Source organism: Cebus imitator, unplaced genomic scaffold (assembly GCF_001604975.1).
Source record: "Cebus imitator isolate Cc_AM_T3 unplaced genomic scaffold, Cebus_imitator-1.0 Scaffold87, whole genome shotgun sequence".
NCBI classification, from domain to species: domain Eukaryota; kingdom Metazoa; phylum Chordata; class Mammalia; order Primates; family Cebidae; genus Cebus; species Cebus imitator.
The window spans coordinates 1,224,248-1,248,570 of record NW_016107402.1 but is presented as its reverse complement, the minus strand read 5'-3'; the positions used below and the strand labels follow the sequence as shown (position 1 = coordinate 1,248,570).

Here is a 24,323-nt window from a genome sequence, read left to right as displayed (position 1 = left end):
ATATTTTAATTGTTAGGACTAATTCAGTACCTTCTGTAAGCACATGCTCTTCTTCCTTAATTGAATTTTTCTTTTTTTGAGAGACAGGGTCTTCCTCTGTCACCCAGGCTGGAGTGCAGCGGCACAATCACAGCTCACTGCAGCCTTAACCTCTTAGGCTCAAGGGATCCTGCTACCTCAACCTCCTGAGTAGCTAGGACTACAGACATGCACCACCCTGCCTGGATACTTTTTAACTTTTTTGTAGAGACAGGGTTTCACCATGATGCTGGGCTGGTTTTGAACTCCTGGGCTCGAAGAATCTTCCCACATTGGCCTCACAAAGTGCTGGGATTACAGGCATGAGCTGCCATGCCCAGCCCTCCCCCAATTCCTTAGCAAGCTGCCAGGCACTGCTGCTGAGATGCTGCAGGCCCAGCCATTACCTCCCCTCTCTGCTGCTTTTTTTCAGATACACAAAAAAGGCATCTGTCCTGACCCTCAGGCCTGGTTCACAGAATCAATTCCTACCCTACTTCTACCACCCTTCACAAACTCTTGCTTGGGGTATCAGGAAGCTTAGGGTAAAAAAAAAAAAAAAATAACCCCCTCTTTAAAATTAAAAAAAAAAAAAAAAGCCTACAGAGCCTGCTCTAGAGCAATGTCTGGAGACATTTCTGGTTGTCACAGCTGGTTGGGGGGATGGTGGGTGTGGTACTGGCAGCTAATGGGTGGAAGTAGGGAGGCTGCTAATTATACAAACCAGCAGGCAGCCCCCCATAATGAAGAATCATCTGGCCAAAAATGTCATCAGTTCCACGGTTGAGAAACTGCTCTACATGTCCCCAGGGACGGATTCTGGAAATGCACACTATCCCTGAGTATTACCTACCCAGGAGGGCCCAGAACTTTAGAGACAGAAGGGACCTGAGAACTGATCGTAGACCATTCCTTCCTCCATTTACAGATGGGAAAATGTAAGCCTTGAAGGGCCTACAGTATAAGTTGCCATATGTCTTCTACGAGCTGAGTCTTTTCCATGCTGCACCTCATCTGGGTACAGAGAAGAATCTCCATTTTCCAGATGAGGAGACGTAGGCTTATAGAGGGGAAGAAATGCAGCTAGTAAGCAGCAGAGCTCATGCTAGTCCCACTCTGCCTTTGTCTTCTCTGCTCAGGGCTAGCCCCAACTTGAGAACAGAACTATTAAGCAAGGCCTCTCCTTTCCATGGGATTCGAGGTCACATGCACCCAGCCTGAGATGTGGAAATACTCTCCTGGCTGTGAGTGGGTAGTCTGCTGGGCGTGGGATTTCCAGGAAATCATTTACACAGAGATCCACCCATCCCCAAAGAGGGAAAACAGCCAACCACTGATGGGGAAGGCCCCGGTTACTCTTAGCTACAAGGATGGGAAGTGCTTTCTGTCTCCACTTAAAAAGAAGAGATCATAGGCTCATGCCTATAATTTCAGTACTTTGGGAGGCTGAGGCAGATGGATCACTTGAGGTCAGGAGTTCAAAGACCAGCCTGGTCAACATGGTGAAACCCCATCTCTACTAAAAACACAAAAATTAGCTGGGTGTGGTGGTGGGCACCTGTAATCCTAGCTACTTGGGAGGCTGAGGCATAAGAATCACTTGAACCTGGGAAGTGGAGGTTGCAGTGAGCCGAGATTGTGACACTGCACTCCAGGCTGGGCAACAAAGTGAGTGAGACTCTGAGAAAAAAAAGAAAGAAAGAAAGGGAAAGGAAAGGAAAAGAAAAGAAAAGAACAAAGGTTTTCTGAGCTTTTTAAGTGGGAAGCCCCTGGGCTCAGAAGAATGAAAGCACTTTGAAATAACTCAGAAAGTGAAACATTGCATGTTCTCCCTTATAAGTGGGGGCTAAGCAATGGGTCCTTGTGGACAGACAGAGCAGAACAGTAGACACTGGAGGCTTCAAAAGGTGGGAGGGTAGGTGAGGGATGAAAAATTACCTATTGGGTATGGTGTACACTATTTGGGTGATGGGTACTCTAAAAGCCCAGGCTTCACCACTGCGCAGTATATCCACGAAACAAAACTGCACTTGTACTCCCTAAATCTATAAAATTAATACAAATAAAAAAGAATGAAGGCACTCCGTGACTTAAATCCCTTCTGGGAAGATTAGAACTGTTTGCCCCAAATCTCACTTGGCCCTTGTCTGAGCCCTTCATCTCCCTCCATAAAAATCTTCGAATCCTTCCCATTGTTCTTGGGGTAAAGACCAAAAATCTTAACATGGTGTGAATTACAGCCTGCATGGTCTGGCCCCTCTTCACCTCAGCTGGCACCATCGCTCTCCATCTTGGCACTATCGCTCCTGCCTTGGAGCCATCACATGGTCCAGCCGTCCTGCCCAGCGGTAGCTTCCTCTAAGGTTCTCAGGCTTCAGATCCCAGTTCAGACATCACTTCCTTAGCAGCCTCAACAAGGTTGGATCCCCATTTTCTCTGCCATAGTTCTCTGCGTGGCTGTGATTTGATTCATGTCTTTCTCCCCCACCACTCTGTGGATTACCTAAATCTGTCTTGTTCACTGTTGTACCCACCCCCACCACACAGCTGGCACAGGAGGGCCTCCTGCACCATGTGGCCTCCTTGCTTATGCGTCCCTGGCAGTAGATGATATAGGGGCTGGTGAGAGTTGTTCAGTTTTCTCTTTCCTTGGGGTTTAGGGCTAAGGTGGAGAAGGAGCGTGATCGGGCCAGGGTAACAGGAGGGATCCATGGGGAAGTGGCCCAGGACATGCAGAGAGAGCGGCGCATCTTCCAGCTGCACATGTGTGAGGTAAGGGATGCTCTAGATGGGGGGTGGGGGACAGGATGTGTCTTCCTGTCTGCTTCTCCAGGGGACCAGTCACAGGCTCAGCTAAGGTCCTGACACATGGCCCTGTGAGATGTCACCAAGGCCCAGTCACAGCCAGGAGGATTAGCCTGGGATGGGGACTGCAGCCTCTCATTCCCAGGATTCTGCTTCAGCTTACATCACGCATCTTGCCCTGCCCTCCCCCTAGTATCTGCTCAAAGCTGGAGAGAGCCAGATGAAGCAAGGTCCTGACTTCCTTCAGAGTCTCATCAAGTTCTTCCATGCCCAGCACAAGTAGGTGTCTCCCCACATCCCTGCCACTAACTCTTCCAGTGTCACAGAACAAGGCCCCTTTCAGGATGTGGCAGACCTGCAAGTCTCTTTGGATGCCTGCACCTGTTGGCAGAACTTTCATAGCTCCTCCTCAATGAGTGCTCACTGGGTGTCAGGCATGAGTACTTCACAAACGTCAATTCATTCAATCTTCTGGGAGCAGGTACTGTTACTATCCCCATTTTATAGATGAGAAAACTAAGGCTTATTTTCCAAGATTACACAGCTAGTAAGTGGGATTTGAACCTAGTCAAGAGAGACTCTTGTCCCTGGAGTGTCTGTTCTTGACCGTCAGGCTACAGTGCCCTGAGGTGCCCTGTGATCCTTACAGTAGCTTCTCCCACACTTCTGGCTTCATCTCTCATTTCCATCTTTCTCTGGACCCTTGTTTGGCCTCTGATATCTCTTAGCTTTTTCCAAGATGGCTGGAAGGCTGCCCAGAGCCTGTCCCCCTTCATCGAAAAGCTGGCAGCCTCAGTACATGCAGTAAGTTGGGTCTCATCCTTGGGAATGTGGTTAAGCCCCTGGTCCTTCCAGGAAAATCTGTGGGTGTGGAAGAGCTGGCTCCTGCCCACAGAGTGAGGCTACTGCCCTACTCCTCTGGGTCTGGGCTCTGTGCCTGGCACATTTGTTGGCTGGTGATAGGGTCACATCCTCTGTCCCATAGCTCCACCAAGCCCAGGAGGAGGAGCTACAGAAGCTGACCCAGCTCCGGGACTCTCTCCGAGGGACGCTGCAGCTTAACAGCAGAGAGGTCAGCCCCTGAACCATCCCAAAAGGAATGCCCTCCCCCAAGGCCCACCATGGAGGGAGGGAGAGAAGGAAGACCCACAGGGTCCCCTGGAGAAGTCTCCCTGAGTGAGCCTCTGCACAATGGGGCTCTTCCCACTGAGATACCCTGAGTTCTCCTTTGCATGTCTGAGGGACAGGAACACCTGAGTCGAAAGAACTCAGGAGGTGGCTACAGCATCCACCAGCACCAAGGCAACAAGCAGTTTGGGACGGAGAAAGTGGGCTTTCTATACAAGAAAAGTGATGGGTAAGTGATTCAGAGCTTAAGTAATTCGCCCAATGTCAACACTGCTAGTAAATGACAGGGCTGGGCAAGCTGCCCAAAGGGACTGTTGTTATTTGTGTAGACCGTGAGGGTTGCAATGCAAATCCTCAAATCCTGGGTTGTCCAGGACACCTGGGCATGTGAAAGGTCACTGGTTGTTCTTAAAGAAGAATAGCAGCAGCTAATACATATTGAACATTTACTATGCCTTCATTCTTAGCCTCTGCAATATACTGAATATGCCTAGAAATGAAAGTATTGACTGCCTTGCTCCCTAGTGTAAAAAAAAAAAAAGAAAAAGCAGTCTGTGGGCTGGGTGCAGTGTCTCACACCAGTAATCCCAGCACTTTGGGAGGCTAAGGTAGGCGGATCACTTGAGGCCTGGGTGACAGCAAGACCCTGTCTCAAAAAAAAAAAAAAAAAAAAAAAAAATTGTTGTGAAATGCAAAGGCCCTTGTGGGATACATTCATGTTTCTACCTACTAATCAGTTTAATCAGAGAAGAATAACTTTGAAGAAGAAACCAATGAATATTTACCTGTTACAGGAGAAGTGTTTTAAGTAATTTTGGATCAGGGACTTGTTAATTTTATTTTTGGGGTCTTAATATTGATCTTGCTTAGTTGAACCATAATCTATTTGTTCTGGTCAAGAGCCTGTGCCTCTCGGACTAGGAGCTCCCTAATGGTATAAAGCTGTGTCTTGGCTGGGCACGATGGCTCACACCTGTAATCCCAGCACTTTGGGAGGCCAAGGCAGACAGGTCACAAGGTCAGAAGTTCAAGACTAGCCTGGCCAAAAAACCCCGTCTCTACTAAAAATGCAAAAATTAGCCAGGCTAATTTTACAGGGTGGTGCACGCCTATAGTCCCAGGTCCCAGCTACTTGGGAGGCTGAGATAGAAGAACCTCTTGAACTTGGGAGGCGGAGGTTGCAGTGAGCTGAGACCATGACCATGCCACTGCACTTTGCACTTCAGCCTAGGCAAAAGAGCGAGATTCCGTCTCAAAAAAAAAAAAAAAAAAAAAGCTGTGTCTCCACCATCAGACTGGAAGCTCTCAGAGGGCCAGTCATATCATCCCCTTAGAATAAGGATTCCCAGGGAGTGAGGCTGTGCTTCTCCATCAGACTAGGAGGATCTTCCTAAGAGCAGAACTGTGTCTCCTTTATCAGAAGGGAGCCCCAGAGAGTCAGGGGTTGGGGGTGTAGGGTGAGGAGAAGGAAGAGGTAAAGGGATGTGGCTAGAGATCATACAGGTGGGGGGAAGTCTCTTGTTCTCTGACACCAGGGAACTAGGTGTGAGCCTTGGGTCACTGTCCTTCTATCCCTCTGGGCCTTAGAATTCGAAGAGTCTGGCAGAAAAGGAAGTGTGGAGTCAAGTATGGCTGCCTGACCATCTCACACAGCACGGTGAGGCCTAGAGGTGGTAGGAGTCTCAGGGTGCGATGGAGCCTCTTCTGCTGTTCTGAGCAAACAATGTCAAGCCCTTCCTCCAAGACTGGCCCCCAAACCTTGGTCCAGGGAGCTGCACACACTTGTGGGAGGATGGATGGGACCCGAAGGCCCCAGTCTAGTCATAGTCTATACGCCACATGCTTGAGGTGCTGGGTGAGGAGAAACACAACTGGAACAGGGTGTTATGCCCATTTAACAGATTGGGAAATGGAGTCCTAAAGAGTTTGGAGGGCCAGAGGTAACGCATACATCCTCCACAGATAAACCGGCCCCCAGTGAAGCTGACCCTGCTGACATGCCAAGTGAGGCCAAACCCCGAGGAGAAAAAGTGCTTCGACCTGGTGACCCGTGAGTGGTCCCTGTGCCTCTCCCCAACAGCTGCCCAGGGCTTCTCTAAGACACCTGTCAGCTCCCACAGGGCTTCAGTGCGGGGTCTGTCTCCAGTTCCATACATGGTATCAAAGAGCTGCTACTGCAGGCATAAGAATCCTTAGGTCCAGGACACCTACATGACATTAAATATCAAAATGTACCCACTCTCCATAATAAATGTGACTATATAGAACATATTTAAGTGGATTTGGGTCATCTGGGTTTTGAAATTATTTCTTTTTAAAAATTTTTATCTTTTTTCCCAAATACCCAGACTTGAAGAAGATATTATTTCTTTACATTTTCCACTTTTCGTTCTTCAGAGCCTTTGGTGCGGACTTTGTGTGAGGCAGACACAGGCTGAGAAAGACCTAGATCTTGTCCTCAGGAAGATCTCTCTGGCAGGGGTGTGGGATGGGGACCCAGGCCTGTAAGATGAGGGGGCTGTCCAGAAGATGGATGCAGATATAGCCCTGTAGAAGATTAGAGAGCGGGAAGGCCTGTGCTGCTGTGGGGAATCAGGAAAGGCATTTGGAGGAGAGAGTATCTGAGTTTAGCCTTGAAGGACATGTAGAATGAAGATTTTGTGGGATGGGGGCTTTTGAGGTGACAGGATTCACATGATGAAAGGCATAGAAGCAGGAGAGTGGGTCTGGCCAGTTTGGTCAGAGTGGAGGGTTCATGTAGTGGAGTGAGAGCTGAGGCCTGGGAATCCCTCCTAAAGGTTTGGACCTTATTTCCTGGCAATAGGGAGCCAGGGAAGATCTTGGAGCAGGGCAATGGTATCATTAGAGCAAGAGCCTTGAGCACAACAGCTGGGAGCTGGTACAGGCTGGGGGAAAGGAGAAATGGGAAGCAGGGAGACCAGACAGTAGGCCTGGTCGCCCAGGAGAATACCAGGAGGGGCCCAGTGGGGTAGTGACAGTTGGTTCAGAGGATGCCCTGCCTCTGAGCTGTGTTCTCTGGGGTTCTGTGCCCTGGGACACCTCATCTGAGCCTGGAACAAGGGCTTCACACAGAAAGAGCTTTGTTGGGATTCTACTTCGGAGGCCACTTCGGAGAAGCTGCCCCTGCTGCCAGCCACTGTCATTCTGCTCCCTCCCTACTCCTAGCTGGAGAGTCAGACTTGGCAGGGACAAATCTCCATAGCTCCAGTGGCTTTGGTGGGGGCTCCGGGAAGGCCAGCAGGATTTCTGTGGGCCAGAGACCCCCTTTTCTCCCGATAGACAACCGGACGTACCACTTCCACGCGGAGGACGAGCACGAGTGTGAGGCGTGAGTGCCCCCTCGGCCAGCCTTGTGGGTGGGGGCTGGACGCCCTACATCTTTCCGCCTGACATCCCCATCCCACCCCGCTCAATCTCCGCAGGTGGGTGTCAGTGCTCCAGAACAGCAAGGACGAAGCCCTGAGCAGCGCCTTTCTCGGGGAGCCCAGCGGTGGCCCGGGGTCCTGGGGGGCTGCCGGGCAGGACGGGGAGCCCCAGGACCTCACGAAGCTGCTCATCGCGGAGGTGAAGAGCAGGCCTGGGAACAGCCAGTGCTGCGACTGCGGGGCTGCAGGTCGGGCCCCGGGGGCGGGGCAGGAGGGAGGCGGAAGTCGCGGGGAGGGGCTGCACCTTCAGGCTCCAGCTGCTTTCCTCTGCAGACCCCACGTGGCTCAGCACCAACCTGGGCGTGCTCACCTGCATCCAGTGCTCGGGCGTGCGCTTCTCGCGCATGCAGTCACTCACCTTGGACCTGCTGGGCCCCTCCGAGTTGTTGGTGAGGGCGGAGCGGGGCCTGGAAGGGGCCAGACTCAGAGTTAGGGGTGCAGTTTCATCCGGGGGCGGGGCTTGCAGGTTGTGGGTGGGACCTGGCCGAGGTGGGCTTGGACAAACCAGGGAACTGGTGGTCAGGGGCGGGGCCTGAACGGGGAGGGCGGCCGAAGGGCAGGACTCTGGGGCCTCGGAGCTCAACCCGGTGCGGGCCTAACCACCTGGTCTTACCCCGCCCAACCCCTATTTTTCCACGACTCCAGCTGGCCTTGAACATTGGAAACACGAGCTTCAATGAGGTCATGGAGGCCCAGCTACCCTCACACGGCGGCCCTAAACCCTCAGCTGAGAGTGACATGTAAGGGGATTCTCAGAGACAGCAGCGTCTTGTCTAGGGGATTCTGCCTCCGCAGCTCCCAGGGGCTCGGAAAGGTCTTGGATCAGAAGTCTGGGGAGGCTGGGCGCAGTAGCTCGCGCCTGTAATCCCAACACTTTGGGAGGCCAAGGCGGGCGGATCACTTGAGGTCAGGAGTTCCAGACCAGCCCGGCCAGCGTGATGTAACCTCGACTCTAATAAAAGTACAAAAATTAGCCGGGCGTGGTGGTGCATGCCTGTAGTTCCAGCTACTCAAGAGGCTGAGGCACGAGATTGCTTGAACCCTGGAGGCGGAGGTTGCAGTGAGCCGAGATTGCGCCACTGCACTCCAGCCTGGGCGATAGAGTGAGACTCTGTCTCAAAAAAAAAAAAAAAAAGTCTGGGGAGAGGGAAGCCTCAGATCTGATGTCTTCAGGACATGGTTCTGGGGAAAAAGAGAGCTGTATCTCCTGTGGGAGGGCCCCGGGGGTGAGCTGGGCGGACACGGTCCCTGCTCTGAAATCCTGTGGTTGTCTTTGGTAGGGGCACCCGCAGGGACTACATCGTGGCCAAGTATGTGGAGCATAGGTTTGCGCGCCGGTGCACACCTGAGCCTCAGAGACTCTGGACAGCCATTTGTAACAGGGATCTCCTGTCGGTACTGGAGGCCTTTGCCAATGGTCAGGACTTTGGACAACCGCTGCCAGGGCCTGATGCACAGGTGAGAACCCCCCCCCCAAAGGGCCACTTATAACCCAGCTGCCTCACATATTCCCCAGTTCTTCTCTGGGACCAGCTCTTACTCCCCTCTGCTCAAATCTCACCATCAGAGGGGTAAGTGGGAAAGAGCGCAGCTTCAGCCAAGCAGGCCTTTGTGGGAATCCTCGCTTTGTTCTTTTCCTAGTTGTGTGATCTAGCGCAGGCTACTTCTCTGAGCCTCATTTCCTCATCTATAAAATGGGTTAATAATAGTGCCCACAGGGATGAAGTGAGAATTAAATAATGTATATAAAGGGCTTAGTGTATAATGGGTATGCAATAAATGTTAGTATCCTTTCCTTTTACCTAAATAGTCCTGAAAATAGGTAAGGGCAGGTTAGTTGAGAGCCAGGAAGGCCACATTGCTTTGGCTATTCCAAGAACAAACACGTGAGCACGGAGAAAGGATATCAGAGACATTTGAAAAAGTCAGTCGACAGGAGTTGCTGACTGGTTGGACATCAAAAATTGGATGTCAGCTGGGTGCTGTGGCACCCAGCCTGTAATCTCAACACTTGGGAGGCCAAAGTGAGAGGATCCCTTGAGCCCAGGAGTTCAGGATCAGCTTGGGCAAAGTAAGGAAACCCGGCCGGGCATGGTGGCTCATGCCTGTAATCCAAGCACTTTGGAGGCCAAGGCGGGCAGATCACCTGAGGTCAGGAGTTCAAGACCAGCCTGACCAACATGGTGAAACCCCATCTTCAAAAAAAAAAAAAAAAAGTAAGGAAACCCACATCTCTACAACAACAATTAGCTGGGTATGGTGGCACACACTCAGGTGGCTGAGGTGGTCGAGGCTATAGGGAGCTGTGAGCCCAGGAGGTCAAGGCTACAGGGAGCTGTGATTGCGCCACCACACTCTAGCCTGGAGTGAGACCCTGTCTCAGAAAAACTAAAAATGAATGTCTTTGAACTGTCTGATATCTTGGTGGGCTATCCAATGGGCAGCACAGCACTTAGGTGAGGTAAGAATTTGGAACTGCGGGGCTGCAGATCAGGCCCTGGGGCTGGGGCAGGAGGGAGGCAGAAGTGGAGGGGAGGGGCTACACCTCCAAGCTCCAGCTGCCTTCCTCTGCAGACCCCACGTGGCTCAGCAGCAACCTGGGCATGCTCACCTGCATTCAGTGCTCAGGTGTCCACCGAGCACACATGTGTGATCGTTGAAAACGTGAGGTTACTGAGGTCCTGGTGTGGAAGTGCAATCAGAGAGAGTAGCCCAGAGCCGAGAAAGAAGTTGGGAAACCCGTTTTGGAGGCAGAGGAGGAAGAGCCATGAAGGGAAACAATGAGAGAGTAGTCCTTTACCTTCCTCCCAAACATGAGGCTCTGCTCTGGCAGTCTCAGGTCCCAGCGGTTCTGGCAGCTTCCTTTGGGGGGATAAGGGGGTAGCAAGAGTTCAAGAGGGAAATAATGGTTTGGAGGCAGGTGAACTGGGGGAAAACTCAGAGGTTTGGATGTGTATTCAGGCACCTGAAGAGCTCGCTCTACACTTGGCTGTCAAAGTCGCCAACCAGGCCTCCCTGCCTCTGGTGGATTTCATCATCCAGAACGGGTGAGAGCCTCCCTGCCTGTCTGTCTGCCTCCTCACACTCCCTCTCCTTTCCCTATTCTTCTCCCACTCTCTTCCCTCCTTTCCCCTCCCACTTTTTCCCCTGACTTTGATCCCCTCATTGATCTGTTCCCCTTCCTTTCTTCCTGAACCCTCCTCTCCCCAGTGGTCACCTGGATGCCAGGGCTGCGGACGGGAGCACGGCTGTGCACTACGCAGCGCTCTACAACCAGCCCGACTGCATCAAGCTGCTGCTGAAGGGAAGAGCTTTGGTTGGCACAGGTGGGGCTCGAATACTTCTTCCATCAGATTCCTATTCCCAGCTACCCCTTGTGTGGACTTCCGACAGTCTCGGGTTCTAATCCTGGCTTGCTTCTGACCATCTCTGTGACCTTAGGGGTTTGTCATTCATCTCTTGAATTTCAGCTTCCTCATCTGTAAAATGGGAATAATACCACTGACCTAGCAGGCTTGCTAAAGAGAAAATAATATTTCTGGAAATACATAGACAAATAAATATTAGCTGGATCTGAATGATAGTGATAATAAACGCAGACATTCTGATTCCAGAGGCACATCTTCATCTCTAAGCTGTAATGTTTTCTCTAAGCTGTAATGTTGACAATGACCCCTGACTTCCCCCCCTCACAGTAAACGAAGCAGGAGAGACAGCTCTGGACATAGCCAGGAAGAAGCAGCACAAGGAGTGTGAGGAGCTGGTGAGGTCTTGGGAGGCAAGGGGCCCCTGACCCTTTCTCTCTCCCTGCTGAGTTCCTGACCCTTGCTCTCTCCCTGCTGAGCCCCAACCTTCTGAACTGCCAAGCCTTTGTTTTTGGCAGCTGGAGCAGGCCCAGGCGGGGACCCTTGCCTTCCCTCTGCATGTGGACTACTCCTGGGGAATTTCCACAGAGCCTGGCTCTGAGAGTGAGGAGGATGAGGACGAGAAGGTGGGTCCCAGCCCAGACCCTCGGGCCTCTGGATGGTATAAGGAAAGAGCCAGATTTTGCCTGGTGTGTGTTGGCGGGGGCGGTGAGGCGGGAGGACAGGTCTACACCAGAGGAACCAGGCTGTCCTCCTCCTCACTCTTTTGCTCCGGCAGCGCTGCTTGCTGAAACCTCCTGCCCAGGCCCACTGGGCCAGTGGGAGGCTGGACATCAGCAACAAGACCTACGAGACTATCGCCAGCCTGGGAGCAGCCACCCTTCAGGGCGAGAGTGAGGACTGTCCCCCGCCCTTGCCCATCAAAAACTCTTCTCGGACCATGGTCCAAGGGTGTGCAAGACGCGCCAGTGGAGGTACAGTTGGATACCCAGAAAAATGCTCACTATGCCATTCCCAGAGGGCCTGTGTATGCCGGGACACTGAGCTGAGTGCATATATTAGTCCGTAGCATCCTCACAATGACCTCCAGGGAGGGGTTCTCATCTTCCCCTTACAGGTAAAAGAACAGAGGTGTTAAGTCACATGCTTAAGATCCCACAGCTAATAAGTCTCTGATGTAGGATTCAAATCCCAGACCATATTATTCCAAATTCCTCAATGCTTTACTTAGGAGAGAGAAGAATTTATTGAGCATTTACTTCATCCTGAGTCCTTTGAGGGCTACTAAGACACAGTCTAGGAGGGAAGGTAAAAACTGGAATGCAGTTCATTATAATACAAGGCACAATGTGATATAGCATGTAGATCCCCAAAGGACAGGGACTTAAAGTGTTTTGTTGAAAACAATTTGTCCAGCACCTAGTGCAGAGCCTGGCTGTTCTCAACAACTATTTGTCAAATGAAGAAACAGACTTGTTCTGGGAGGTTAGGGGAGGGAGGGAGCATGTGTTGATTGGGGGTTGGCTTAGGAAGGCTTCCTGGTGGGGGTAGCATCTGAGTGAACCTGAGAGATGAGCAGAAGAATCCAAACTGAGGGCAGAGTGTGAGCACAAGCAAAAAAGTGAGTTAGCATGGCCCTGGCCACCGCGAAGGAAGGCTCTAGTTGAAGAATACTGGACAGCTAGATGGGGAGTGGACTACTGGCAGAGAACCATAAGAGATCCTAGGCCAGGTGCGGTGGCTCATGCCTGTGATCGAGGCAGGCGGATCACCTGAGGTAAGGAGTTTGAGACCAGCCTGGAAAACATGATGAAACCCCATCTCTACTAAAAATACAAAAATTAGCCAGGTGTGGTGGCTCATGCCTGTAATCCCAGCACTTTGGGAGGCTGAGGTGGGCAGATCACTTGAGGTCAGGAGTTCGAGACCAGCCTGGCCAACATGGTGAAACCCCGTCTCTACTAAAAATGTAAAAACTAGCCAGGCGTGGTAGCACACCTGTAATCCCAGCTACTTGGGAGGCTGAGGTAGGAGAATCGCTTGAACCTGGGAGGCAGAGAGTCTGAATGATAGAGCGAGACTCTGTCTCAAAAAAAGAAGAAAGAAAAGAGACATTCTAGAGGCCAGAGACTACTTTGAGGTTGGGCACATAGCAAGTGATAAAGACAGGCTTCATCATTTCTGATTCCAGATCGTTCTGAAGTCCACAGCTTGAGTTCAGATGCCCCTGAGGCCCCTGTGAGTCTGGGCAGTCCAGCCTCCTCCTCCTCCTCCTCCAGCCTCATGAGCCCCACAGACCCTGGGCATTCCAGCCAAGCCCCATCCAGCTCTGAAGATGGCCTCCAGGAGCCCCCAGGCACCTCCAGACCCAGCCTGACATCCGGGACCACCCCTTCAGAGATGCATCTCCCCGTCAGGTTCAGGTTGGTGAGGGTCCAGCTGTGCAAACAGGGCAAATCTCCTGACTTCTCTGAGCATCCACTGATTTCCACACCTCTAAAGAGTACCTGCCTAAAGACTGGGTCACACTCTGGGCCCATGACTTATGCAGAAATGCCAGACCTGGGACCCCTTCCCCCTTCACAAACTTGCTCCCAAGTCCTGCATGGAGAGCTGAGGAGGAGCCAAGGATCCTGCCTGCTGACGCTAGAGTAGAGGAGGGTTAGCCCCACCTGTGTGGCTTGTTCTAGGGTCTCTCAGTGGGGGCTCTTCGCTCTGTCCCCACCTCCAACCCAGGATCCAGTCTTCTCCCTTCCTTGCAGACCCATTCAGTCTGGAATTTGGAGAGAGGTAGACCTGGGGATATCCCCAGAGCCCTCTGGAGGTCAGTTCCATGGGCCTGTGATGGACCTGGCCTGGGGGACTTGTGGACTCTACCCTTCCATCCTAAGCCCCAAGACTGGCTCTGTTCCTGAGCCCTTTCTCCCCACTCTGAAGAACTCTTGGGACACCAGGATCACGTTGGCCTTTCCCTGCCTTCCAGCTCCGAGAGCACTCGCTCCTATCGGCGGGGAGCACGGAGCCTGGAAGATGGTTCCTCAGCCAGGCAGCCTCTGCCCAGAAGGAACATGCCGGTAGGAACTCTGGGACCATGGTTTGAGGGGTGGTGGCAGAGTACCTGGGAGGCAGAGTTAATTAAGAGTAGGCATATTGGGGTGGGAGACCTTCCCGTGATTGGGGTACAAATGGATCCAAGCAGCCACAGTTTGGCCAGTCTCTGTCCTGGTACCTAGCACGGTTTGACTAGCCCCTGTCCTGGTTCTCCTCTTTCCCTGCCGGGATGGCAGCAGTGACGAGGCCCAAGCTCTGGCTTCTCCCCAGGGGAGTATGAGGAAAGTTGTGTCGGCCAGGCCAGTCACTCAGAAAAGGCATCAATTCCTTGCAGAAGAGGCAGGATTAGGGTGGCTGTGTACCAGCCCTTGTTTGCCTAACTCTCCCCTTGTTCATAAGTCTTCTGGAATCCACAGGGACTTGAAGGTCTCAGGCATAGAGGGATATGACAGGGACAGGGCAAGAGCTTGTCATTTTTAATCCAGCTTCTCCCTGCTGAATCACAGAGTCTCCAAGAATGGCATATATTAGTTGAACCTAGGAGTGGGCACAGATCAGAGCCAGTTGCTTTGGGAAGGAAGTGTCTTCTGTCCCTCGTTCCTCCGGGAATTCCTCAGAATGGCATTGGTTGGGATGGGAGTCAGGATGGCAGGGGCAGAAGCTGGTTCTGTCTGGGGAATCATCATCTTCAGTCCACCAGAGTTAGGCACCAGACACAAATCTATGTCCACAGCCTGATTCCACTATTGCCCTGAAAACCAAGTATCCATCAGATGGCATTTAATTGATGCCTGTGATTGTGGTGTTTATGATAGTAAGAGCTTGGGCTTTAGAGTGAGGAGACTGGGCAAGTGGCTCCACTTTGTCAAGCCTCAGTTTCTTTGTCTGTAAAATGGAATAATATAATCTACCCACAATAGGACAGATGTGAAACTGAGTGAGGTGAACACCTGGTATGTTACAGGTGCTTTGAAAATATTAGTTTCATCCTTCTTTCTGCAGGTTGGCTTCACTGAAGGAGATAGCTCAAGGACTGGGACTCTCCCAGCAAGTTCTATGCAACTTTTGCAAGACTAGCTCCTTGCTGGCCTCCGCATGCCCCATGCTGGGCCCCAACGTTCAGAGTTGGGACTTGAGCTCACAAAACTGGGGAGCTGAGGTGTTTGTTCTCTTCTCACTCTCTCTGTCCCTTGTGCCTCTGTGGCTGGCTTCTTCCCGCCACGGGCCATGCCCCTACCAAGGACATCGCCTTTCTCTGTTAGGGCTGATGGCGATTCTTTCCTATCTCATTACCCACTAGGGGCCTAGGAGCCCTGTGGCTGGATCTGAGAGTTCCTGAGCTGGCTTCAGCTGCAGAACCCTCCGTCCCCTATCAGATTGAGACTCTATTTCACCCGTCAGTCTGGGGATTTCACAAGGGGAGGAGAGCCTTCCATCACTGACTTCTAGATCAGGGACTCTGCCAAGTAGGGACTGTCTTCTCAGCCAGTCATTTATTAGTCTCATATTCCTTTTCTAAATTCCAGCTCTATGTCTGGACCTGTGTTAGGCACTTCAGATGCCACATAAGTAAGACAAGGGCCCTGCAGGGGTGGTCCTTTGGTGGAAAGCTGGTCTTAAGGGTTGGGCTTGGGAATGGGCAGGGTCATATTCCAGGGCATGGCTCTGGACTCAGCTGGTTTATACCTGTATGACCATTGCAGTTGTCTACAGAGCACATCCATCTGGCTGTTCAACCTGCATGCTGTACTGGCTGTTAAATAAAAATATTCTGAATGTCACTCATTTTGAGGGACAGCACAGCCTTCCCTAGGCACTCTCCTATATTCCCCAGCCAAGTAGTAGAGTCAGATATACTCACATTTGCCTGTGTTCATGATTTAGCAGGAAGGAAAGGAATGGTCTGGGTTGGTGGATGTCCACTTCTGTTCTCTTTCTCTTGGTCAACACAGGAGCCTTCTAATGTGAGGGAATGGAGAGGCAAAGAAGAGAGAGTGATAGAAATGGGAGGGCAGAGACTTAGGCTTCTGCTTCCCAGCAGTAGAAGTTCTGTCATTTCTCAGCCCCAATGAGAAAGCAGATACACCTAAGCCATCATCAACTGCTAACATCTCAACTTGCTGGTTGCTGGGTGCTGGGCCCTGGCAGGAATGGGCCAAGCTAAGCAGTGGGGAGACCAGAGAGCACCAGTGGCCCACACTGCTGCCCGGCTGGAGAGGCTGTGCTGTTTCCCCTGGAGACCTGACAGGTCTGTGGTTCCCACAGGAACAGGGTTGTCTTTTTAGCCCCCAGTATCTGGTTTCATTCATCTCAGACTTGTTATTTCATTCATCTCTAATAAAAGATTGGGGGGTCAATTTCCAGTGGTTTCATTTATGAGATCTTGTGACCGGGTTGCAGGATGTGGGGGAGGCTCAGCTCCCCGATGGGATGTGCCCGAGGTGCCTGATGTGCCCGACGTGCTCAGGTCCTTGGGCTCTCATCCACCCAAGAATGGGTAGGAGGCCCTGGTGCGGTGATATTGTTCAAGTAAATATCAGACCCTAAGAGCTTTTGCAGAAAAGTGACTTATTAGGCGGAGAGAGAAAAGAGAAGTAGAGAGAGAGAGAAAGCCAGCTCCCACACTGTCATGGGAGGGGATCCCAGAGAGGGAAATCTGCACAGGTAAGGAGCAAGGGGTCTTTTAATCTGGGAGTTACTCCTGCCCCATTCAAGTTCTTGTCCTGTGAGAGGAGTTCCTTCAGACTTCCTCTGGAATGATTGATCTTTGACTCTGACATCTGATTGGTTGTTTGGCTCACAGTCCTCCCGTAGCTTTTCAAGGCCTTTCTAAACAAAAGAAGCCCACCTGGGCAGTCTATCTTCCCACATGTGTGAAAGTTAGACAAAGACCTTTAAGCTCCGGGATGGGGATGTGAAAGAAGGCAGGTCAGGCATGTCACTGGGAAGTTCTTGCCTTTAAAACCACACCCCTTGAGGACCCAGGAAGAGAAGTTAACACATTCCCTCAATCTGAAGAACAGGGAGGGGAACAGAATCTTGGCGCTTGAAATTCTTTTTCTGGTCCTGGCAAGGGAGATGGCCTGATGTGGAGTAGTGGTTTGCGAGTGCAGTGTTTTGCCCCCCGGGAAACTTTTGGTAAAGCAGAAAATGGTTTTGACTGTTTGAGGGTACTAGTGGCATGCAGTGGACAAAGGTCAGGGATGCTACTAAATGTCCCACAGTGCACAGGCCAGCCCTCCATAGCAATGCATTATTATTCAGTCCAAAATGTTAATAGTGCCAAGGTGGAGAAACCCTGGAAAGAGCACTGGACTAGGAGTCTGGAGACCTGAAATTCTGGTTCTCCGATGGTCCTTTTCCACTGTCTGTATTGATTGCCCCTGAGACAAGGATTTGGGAGCAAGTAGCTTATCTGTGAAATGATCCCAGGAAGCATAATAAGGGAATAGAGAAGTGAAACAGAAAGTCAAAAAGCAATAAAGAGCTGGGCGTGGCGGTGAGAACCTGTAGTCCAGCTACTTGGGTGGGAGAATTGTTTGAGCCCAGGAGTTCAAGGCTGCAGTGAGCCATGATGGCGCCACTGCACTCCAGTCTGAGCAACAGAGCAAGACTCTTTTGTCTCTGACTTTTGTTGAGGACCTGTGAGAAATGGTATTGACTAGAACGTGCCTTCAGGTTGTCCCATTGAGAATGAAGAAACGGTGTTTTCCACCAACTTTGGTTTCTTGCTGGTTGGTGGTGTCCTTTCTGAGGGCATCAATTTCCTACCATCCCAAAGCTCCTGATCAGAGAAATGTGGGGAGCTGTCCAAGCTGTGTCCAGGAATAATCTTCTAGTGACCTACAGGGTAGACAGGTAGGCAGAGGGGATAGGATGCGTATGAACAGGTCCAGCCCTGAGAGGATCATCACCCTCTTTGGGCCTTAGTCTTCCCACCTGTACAATAAGGAAGTTGGACTCCATGTTTCCTTAGGCTCCTTCATACCCTGATGTTATAGGAATCTTAGCTTCTTTTGATGTCCCGCAGTTCAGGGTGAGGACAGGGTGGAAGTTTGAAGTTTGAGAAAAATCCTTTTTTTTTTTTTTTTTTGATGGCTCTGTCTCCTACACTGGAGTACTGTGACACAATCAGAGCTCACTGTAACCTTGAACTCCTGGGCTCAAGCAGTCCTCCTGCCTCAGCCTTCCAAGTAGCTGGGACTATAGGTGCATGCCACTATGCCTGGCTTTTTTTAGTGTTTCATAGAGGCAAAATCTCTCTCTCTATTGCCCAGGCTAGTCTTGAACTCCTGGCCTCAACCAGTCCTCCTGCCTTGGCCTCCCAAAGTGCTAGGATTACAGGCATGAGCCACCACTCCTGGCCATCATTTTATAAGGCAATCCTAAGTACCCTCAGGCTGCTGAGGATGAGTCTCCTCAACCCAGAAGGACTTGGCCAGGAGTTGGCCAAAAGGCCTCCCAGCATCCCAAACCACTAGAGTCTAACCTCCCAAACGTGAATGGCAGCGCTGCAAGCTCAGGTCCCACCCACTGCCTCTCCCCACACTCCTCACCTCTGCTGCAGCCATGCCAAGTTTTCAGCTCCTCCAACATTGTCAGGCAGGCCAGGCACCCTCCCATCCCTAAGCTTTGCACATTTGGAACTCCAAGAAGGGAGGACTATTTTGTTCCTCTCTGGATGTCCAGAACAAGAACTGCCTAGCACATATTAGGTGCTTCACAAATGTATGTTGAATGCCTCTTCCTCTCTTTCATGAACACTATTCCTCCTCCCCTTAACTCCTGCTATGCGCTTCAGCCAAAGTTTAAACTTTGTTTCTTCAGAGAAGGTGACACTCCAAATAGTACGGATCCCTCAAATGTGTCCTTAGTTGTCCTCCACTGCTTCCTGCCCCTCACCCCAGCTGTGATAAATACATTAATTGACCATGTCTGTTTTTGGTTAAGCTTTCTCTTGCCCATAGACAGCTTGCTGGGACAGGGTCTGTCTTGTTCATTGCTTGGACACAATACGTATTTGTTAAATGGATGAAAAACCCATGCCATCCTACCTTGATCCCAGTTACATAGCAATTGGAAGATAGGTGTCCACACCAAGCTGCCTCTATGACCCAAGCTGGAATTGGGTTCTCTCAGGAAAATTGAGAAATTTCAGTCGACACCCCAATCCCAGCTCCCCAACCTGCATACACTGTGGCCCACTTTTCATGCCTTCCCTCCAGGTTCCTGAGCCCCACCCCTGTCACAGGAAGATCATTTCTGTCCATTAAACTCATTTGTTTAGCAAGAGAACCGGGACTATAGGAGACACTTGGAGATGATTCCACGGGAAGGCAGATCGTCGCATGGCTGGGGAAGTTAGGCACAATGGTATTTCCACCCCTCCACCAAGATGACCCTTGCAAACCCGCTGAGGGGGCACTGGCCTGACCTGGCAGCCTTGCACCTGGATAGGTATTTCTCAAAATTTGATGCACTTAAGAATGAATCTCGCTGTAATCACAGCAATTTGGGAGGCCGAAGCAGGAGGATTGCTTGAGACCAGGAGTTCCAGACCAGCCTGGGCAACATAGACCCAGTCTTTACAGAAAAAATTTAAAAATTAGCTGGGCATGATGGATGGCTCACGCTTGTAGTCCTAGCTACTCAGGAGTCTGAGGCAGAAAGGATTGCTTGAGCTGGGGAAGTTGAGGCAGTGGGCGTTATTGCTCTACTACACCCCAGCCCTAGGCACAGAGGGAGATCCTGTCTCAGAAAAATAAAAAGAATCTCCCCACAAGCTGTCACTACTCAGAGTGTAGCTCTGAGACCAGCAGCACCCCCAGCACGTAGGAGCTTGTTAGAAATGCAAAGCCTTACTAACAAAACAGCCAGCAAACTCAGTTTTAGGTATACAGATGCAAACAGGAGCCTGGATACACGTGGCATGCACAGGCTGTGCGCGATGGAGTGAGTGCAGGTTAAAGCAGAGCTGGATTTACTGATAAACACACACACAAAGGGATTCCGGCGCACCGAATTGCCTCCACTTGGGCATAGGCGCGGATCTGGGTCTTCCCGTTTTGAGCTGCAAAGGTGCAGAGACGCGGGAGCCCAGAACGTTTCCCGGATCCCCCGGGACACCCCCGGGCGCCCTCCGCGCCACGACCGCTGCCTGCCTGTGGCCGGGGACACAGCCTCCCAGCTCTCCAGAGAGACCTCCTCCCCAAATCTCCTTTTGGCCCCGGCTCCCCTGGAAGGGCCGGAGGAGGAGGGCCCCTTCTCTCAGCCTCGTCCCTCCCCTGAGGCCAGACCAGCCGGCGCAGGCAATCAGTGCCCGGGCGAGTCCTTGAAGTCTATATTTAGTGCCCGCCACCCCTCCCCCGTACAGTTGGGAGGCGGGCGGAGGGGGGGGAGCCCCGCCCCCGCCGGGCGTATGTGTGGTGTTTGGGGCCCGCGCGGGTTGCGCGCCCTCCGCCTTCGCACCTCCTGCCCCCGAGGCCCGACTGCTGCCCCTGCGCCCCTCGCCCCGCCAGGCGTCGAGGGCCAGCATGGGCCAGGAAGAGGAGCTGCTGAGGATCGCCAAAAAGCTGGAGAAGATGGTGGCCAGGAAGAAAACGGTGAGGCTGCAGAGTTTGGGCCACTGCCCTCGCCCCCAGGAGGCGCGGGCGAGCCTGGGAGTCCGGGGTGGGGGCGTGCTGGCGGGACACCCCGCGGGCGCAAATGGGACTCGGGGACCCGAGAGAGGCGCGGCTGGTGCAGGGCCCCAGGCCCTTTGGGGACCGTTGCTGGGCACCTCGAGTTGGGCGTGTGTGTGGCCCAGGGCGCCAGGGGATCATGCGGGTCCTGGAGGCGCCGCTTGTGCACGTCCCTTTGGACGTGTAGGGTTCACCCTGGGCAGCTAGTGCAGGGCCCAGGAAAGCGGGTGAAGAGAGCTGGACGTGGGAAAGGACTTCGGGAGTCCTGGGACTTGGCGTGTGCACAGCCCCGGGAGCGGCGGCAAGGGCAGGGGCGGGGCTGGGGGTAAATCCTGGTGGCCCTAGAAGGGGCCGAGAAACTTGGGCTGAGGAGGGTTGCTGAGCGGCATCCCTGCACCCCGGAGTGGGTCTGCAGGAGAGAAGCAAAGAGCCGTGGATCCTGCGACCCAACAGCTTGGGGCTTCAGGAGCGGTTCTTTTGGCAACTTTTCCTTTCCTTGGCCTTGGGTGCCGCCCGGACTGGCGGGCGGGGGCCGAACAGGTGCGGGGGCCCGCAGGGCGGGCGAAGGGGGCCGGGCTGGAGGCCTGTGCAGAGAGGGCGAGGGCGGAGGGAGGAGCGGCTCGGTGGGAGGTGGGGAGCAGGGCTGACAGCCGTAAGGGAGGGTCCCGGCCAGAGCACAGAGCCAACTGGAAGTTAATGTTTGATCTTCCCTGTGATCTTTGCCTCCGGCTGGCGGCGGACTGGTCGCCTGGCCAGTGCAAATCTGGGGGCCCAGTGCAAATTTGGGTTCTGGAGGGCCGGAGGGAAGAAAGGGAACCTGGTAGCATACCCATCCCACCTCCCACCCTGTCCCGGGGTCCTCTTCCTCCTACCATCCCTAGCCCTGTGCTGCAGCGACCTGCATTTCCAGGAAATCTAGGAACCTGGGAAAGGAAGAAACCCTGCAGGAAGTTTTAGAGCCAGCAAGAGTAGCCAAGGCCCAGGGAAGGGTTGCTGGAACCATGGAGTGGCAGGGAGCCCTAGAATGGACACTAGGTAGTCATGAGTGGGTGTCCATATGAAGGCCAGAGCTGGCTGGGCGTGGTGCTTCATGCTTGTAATCCCAGCACTTTGGGAGGCTGAGGCGAGTGAATCACAAGGTCAGGAGATTGAGACCATCTTGGCCAACATGGTGAAACCCCGTCTCTATTGAAATACAAAAAACTAGCTGGGCATGGTGGCGCATGCCTGTAGTCCCAGCTACTTGGGAGGCTGAGGCAGGAGAATTGCTTGAACCCCAGAGGCAGAGGTTGCAGTGAGCCAAGATCACACCACTGCACTCCATCCTGGTGACAGAGTGAGACTTCATCTCAAAAATAATAATAAAAATAAATAAATAAAGGCCAGAGCCTTAGTTTCTTTATCTGTAAGAAAGATGAGATTATCTGCCTCTGGAAAAGGGGTGTCACTGGATTCTTGTTTTTGCTGGCAGCAGTGAGGGTTGGAGAGATGAGACAGAGATGTAAAGCCCTTACTAGGACTCAGACTGTTGCTTGGTAAGAGCTGGCGAACCAGACCCGCTTCTACACAGCCAGGTCCAACATGGAAAGGTCTACACAAACCTACAGAGTGCTGGGAGCTTCTCATCTGACACTCCCAGCCTCCACATGCTCCCCGTTCCGGACTCCTCCAAAATCCTCAGTACATCTGAGCTTCAAGCCATGGGGGGTGTTTTCTCAGCTGGGGTTGGCAGAGCCCAGTCAGGGACTCTGAGCCAAATTCCAGTTCAAGTAGACAGGTTATCCCAGCCCCTCTCCTCACTGACCCCCAAGCTTGGGCCAGGAAAGAAATTCTGGGCCTCTGGGTAAGAGGGGTAGGGTGGGGACGCTTAGAGGCCCCAGGAGAGGCAGCCTGCTGTGGTATAGCTCTGGCTGAAGAGGAAGGGACCTGCCCTGGCTGCCTCCTCACTCCTTCTATGGCCCTAGACAAGCCACTCAACTTTCCCTCTCTGGGCCGCGAGTTTCCTCTTCTGTGAAATGGGAAGAGGAAATGGTGTCTCCTGGAGATGGATTCCTGTGGAAGTGCCCAGAGCTGTCCCCAGAAAAGACGAAAGTCTGGCCGCAGGGTTCCTGCAGCTCGGAGCCAGTTTACAGCCACGTCTGCGCCTGGGCTCTTGGCAGCATCTGGGTGGGCAAGAGCTCTGGGCGTCTGGCCGAGAAAGGTGGGGCCTGCTGTGGGAGTGAAAGTAGACACACCCAGCGGTGGTTAGGCAGAGGAGGACCTACTTCCTGTAATAAGACGGATCCTCCACGTTGCAGCTCAGGCCCAGGGTTTACTGCCAATGGCTGAAGTCTCAGCCACTTAGGGCTTTGTCACATCCTCTGAGCGTGCACTAACAGAAGCAGCTTCAAACACACAACCAAGTGCCTACAGTCACGACTACACATACACATAGCTATACACATGCAGCCACAACACAATAGTTAAACAAGCAACTGAACCTAACTGCATATGAGACATGGCTATCGACACCAACATGACAAGCTTAGTGACCCATATGACCCACACTGACCATTCTAGTTACAGAATGATACACAAAGACAGCCACACACGTGTGCATGCAGCACAGCTGTACCCAGACATGCAATGCTACAGACTTAGCAAGCGGCCACATTTATACATTCAGATGTTATAACACAGGCATCATCCCACAAAGACAAATAGACACAGCTGTGCCTGGAGCTGCATATTGACAGTTCCACACCTAGACCAGAGATACTGCTGGCTACACAACTCATATGTGTATGCAGAGAGAGACACCCAGCAACGTTTGCACAAGGCTTTGTGAACCCAGCTACTGTCAAGGCTCATGGCTGTTTTTCTCCAATGTGACCCAGTTATACAGATGCGACACACGAGGCATGCACCCAGTGGAGAGCTGGAACTGGCTTCACACTGACGGCTGCATTTTCAGGAATTTTGCAACCTGGTGCTTAAACACAGCAATTCTTTTTTAAAAATTACATTATCTGCTTACAATTAAATAAGCTATATTAAAACCAAAGGTAATGAGTCCTCCAAAATAATCACTTCCTAACTTTTGACTACATCGTACTATCATGTATGGTCAGAGGTAATTTGCTTCTATTGTTTTCTGTACGGTGGAAATACTGTATAATGGTATGGGACTGCACATCTCCTCCCAAAACTTCCTTCAGTTCAGTGACAGCATGTCGGTAGCTTGAAATTGGCCATGGGATGAGTGTTTACACCACAGAAACTGGCAAGCACTGCAAATCAGTTTTTTTCCTTGAGAACTTGTTGCTAAATGTTGGCCAGCACACCACCAAACTTACCCATGTTGATATTCCATGATCGTGTATGTCTAGAGAGATCTATGCCCACGCCAACGCAGTTTGTATAGTGGTTAAAGCCCAAAAGCCTTGAGGTTGTATCTCAGCTTGGCTCCTTATAAAGCATGTGACCCTGAAAAAATTAGTTAACCTCTTTGTTTCTTGAATCGTTCTTTTGCGAACACGGGATAATAATTCTGTAAAAATGGGAGTAATGGGCCGTGCATGGTGGCTCACGCCTGTGATTCCAGCACTTTGGCAGGCTGAGGCGGGTGGATAACAAGGTCAGGAGTTCGAGACCAGCCTGACCAACATGGCGAAACCCCATTTCTACTAAAAATACAAAAAGTAGCCGGGCGTGGTGGTGGGTGCCTGTAATCCCAGCTACTCAGGAGACTGAGGCAGGAGACTCACTTGAACCCAGGAGGCAGGGGTTGCAGTGAGCTGAGATCACGCCACTCCAGCCTGGGTGACAGAGCTAGACTCCATCTCAAAAAA

At 52.1% G+C, this 24,323-nt stretch overlaps 2 protein-coding genes across 4 annotated transcripts in view; both read left to right on the top strand.

Annotated features, from left to right (window-relative positions):
• ASAP3 (ArfGAP with SH3 domain, ankyrin repeat and PH domain 3) overlaps positions 1-16,172 on the top strand; it is a 59,567-nt gene extending 43,395 nt beyond the window's left edge. The window contains exons 6-25 of one of the 2 annotated variants that reach the window (XM_017534523.2): positions 2,679-2,790; positions 3,017-3,102; positions 3,552-3,627; positions 3,809-3,895; positions 4,071-4,180; positions 5,539-5,608; positions 5,914-6,001; positions 7,252-7,300; positions 7,395-7,585; positions 7,671-7,786; positions 8,043-8,137; positions 8,678-8,855; positions 10,359-10,444; positions 10,608-10,723; positions 11,093-11,160; positions 11,281-11,388; positions 11,541-11,736; positions 12,954-13,185; positions 13,746-13,836; positions 14,816-16,172. In XM_017534523.2, coding sequence (XP_017390012.1) covers positions 2,679-2,790; positions 3,017-3,102; positions 3,552-3,627; positions 3,809-3,895; positions 4,071-4,180; positions 5,539-5,608; positions 5,914-6,001; positions 7,252-7,300; positions 7,395-7,585; positions 7,671-7,786; positions 8,043-8,137; positions 8,678-8,855; positions 10,359-10,444; positions 10,608-10,723; positions 11,093-11,160; positions 11,281-11,388; positions 11,541-11,736; positions 12,954-13,185; positions 13,746-13,836; positions 14,816-14,890 — 2,230 coding nt within the window. In that variant the 3' untranslated portion in view covers positions 14,891-16,172. Of the gene's footprint in view, positions 1-2,678; positions 2,791-3,016; positions 3,103-3,551; positions 3,628-3,808; positions 3,896-4,064; positions 4,181-5,538; positions 5,609-5,913; positions 6,002-7,251; positions 7,301-7,394; positions 7,586-7,670; positions 7,787-8,042; positions 8,138-8,677; positions 8,856-10,358; positions 10,445-10,607; positions 10,724-11,092; positions 11,161-11,280; positions 11,389-11,540; positions 11,737-12,953; positions 13,186-13,745; positions 13,837-14,815 lie in introns of both variants that reach the window. The other variant, XM_017534522.2, reaches the window with a different exon arrangement.
• A 4,018-nt stretch (positions 16,173-20,190) lies between these two features.
• Positions 20,191-24,323, top strand: part of TCEA3 (transcription elongation factor A3) — a 44,313-nt gene continuing 40,180 nt past the window's right edge. For both annotated transcript variants that reach the window (XM_017534520.2, XM_017534519.2), the window contains exon 1: positions 20,191-20,415. In XM_017534520.2, the coding sequence (XP_017390009.1) occupies positions 20,347-20,415 (69 nt within the window). In that variant the 5' untranslated portion in view covers positions 20,191-20,346. The remainder of the gene's footprint in view (positions 20,416-24,323) is intronic.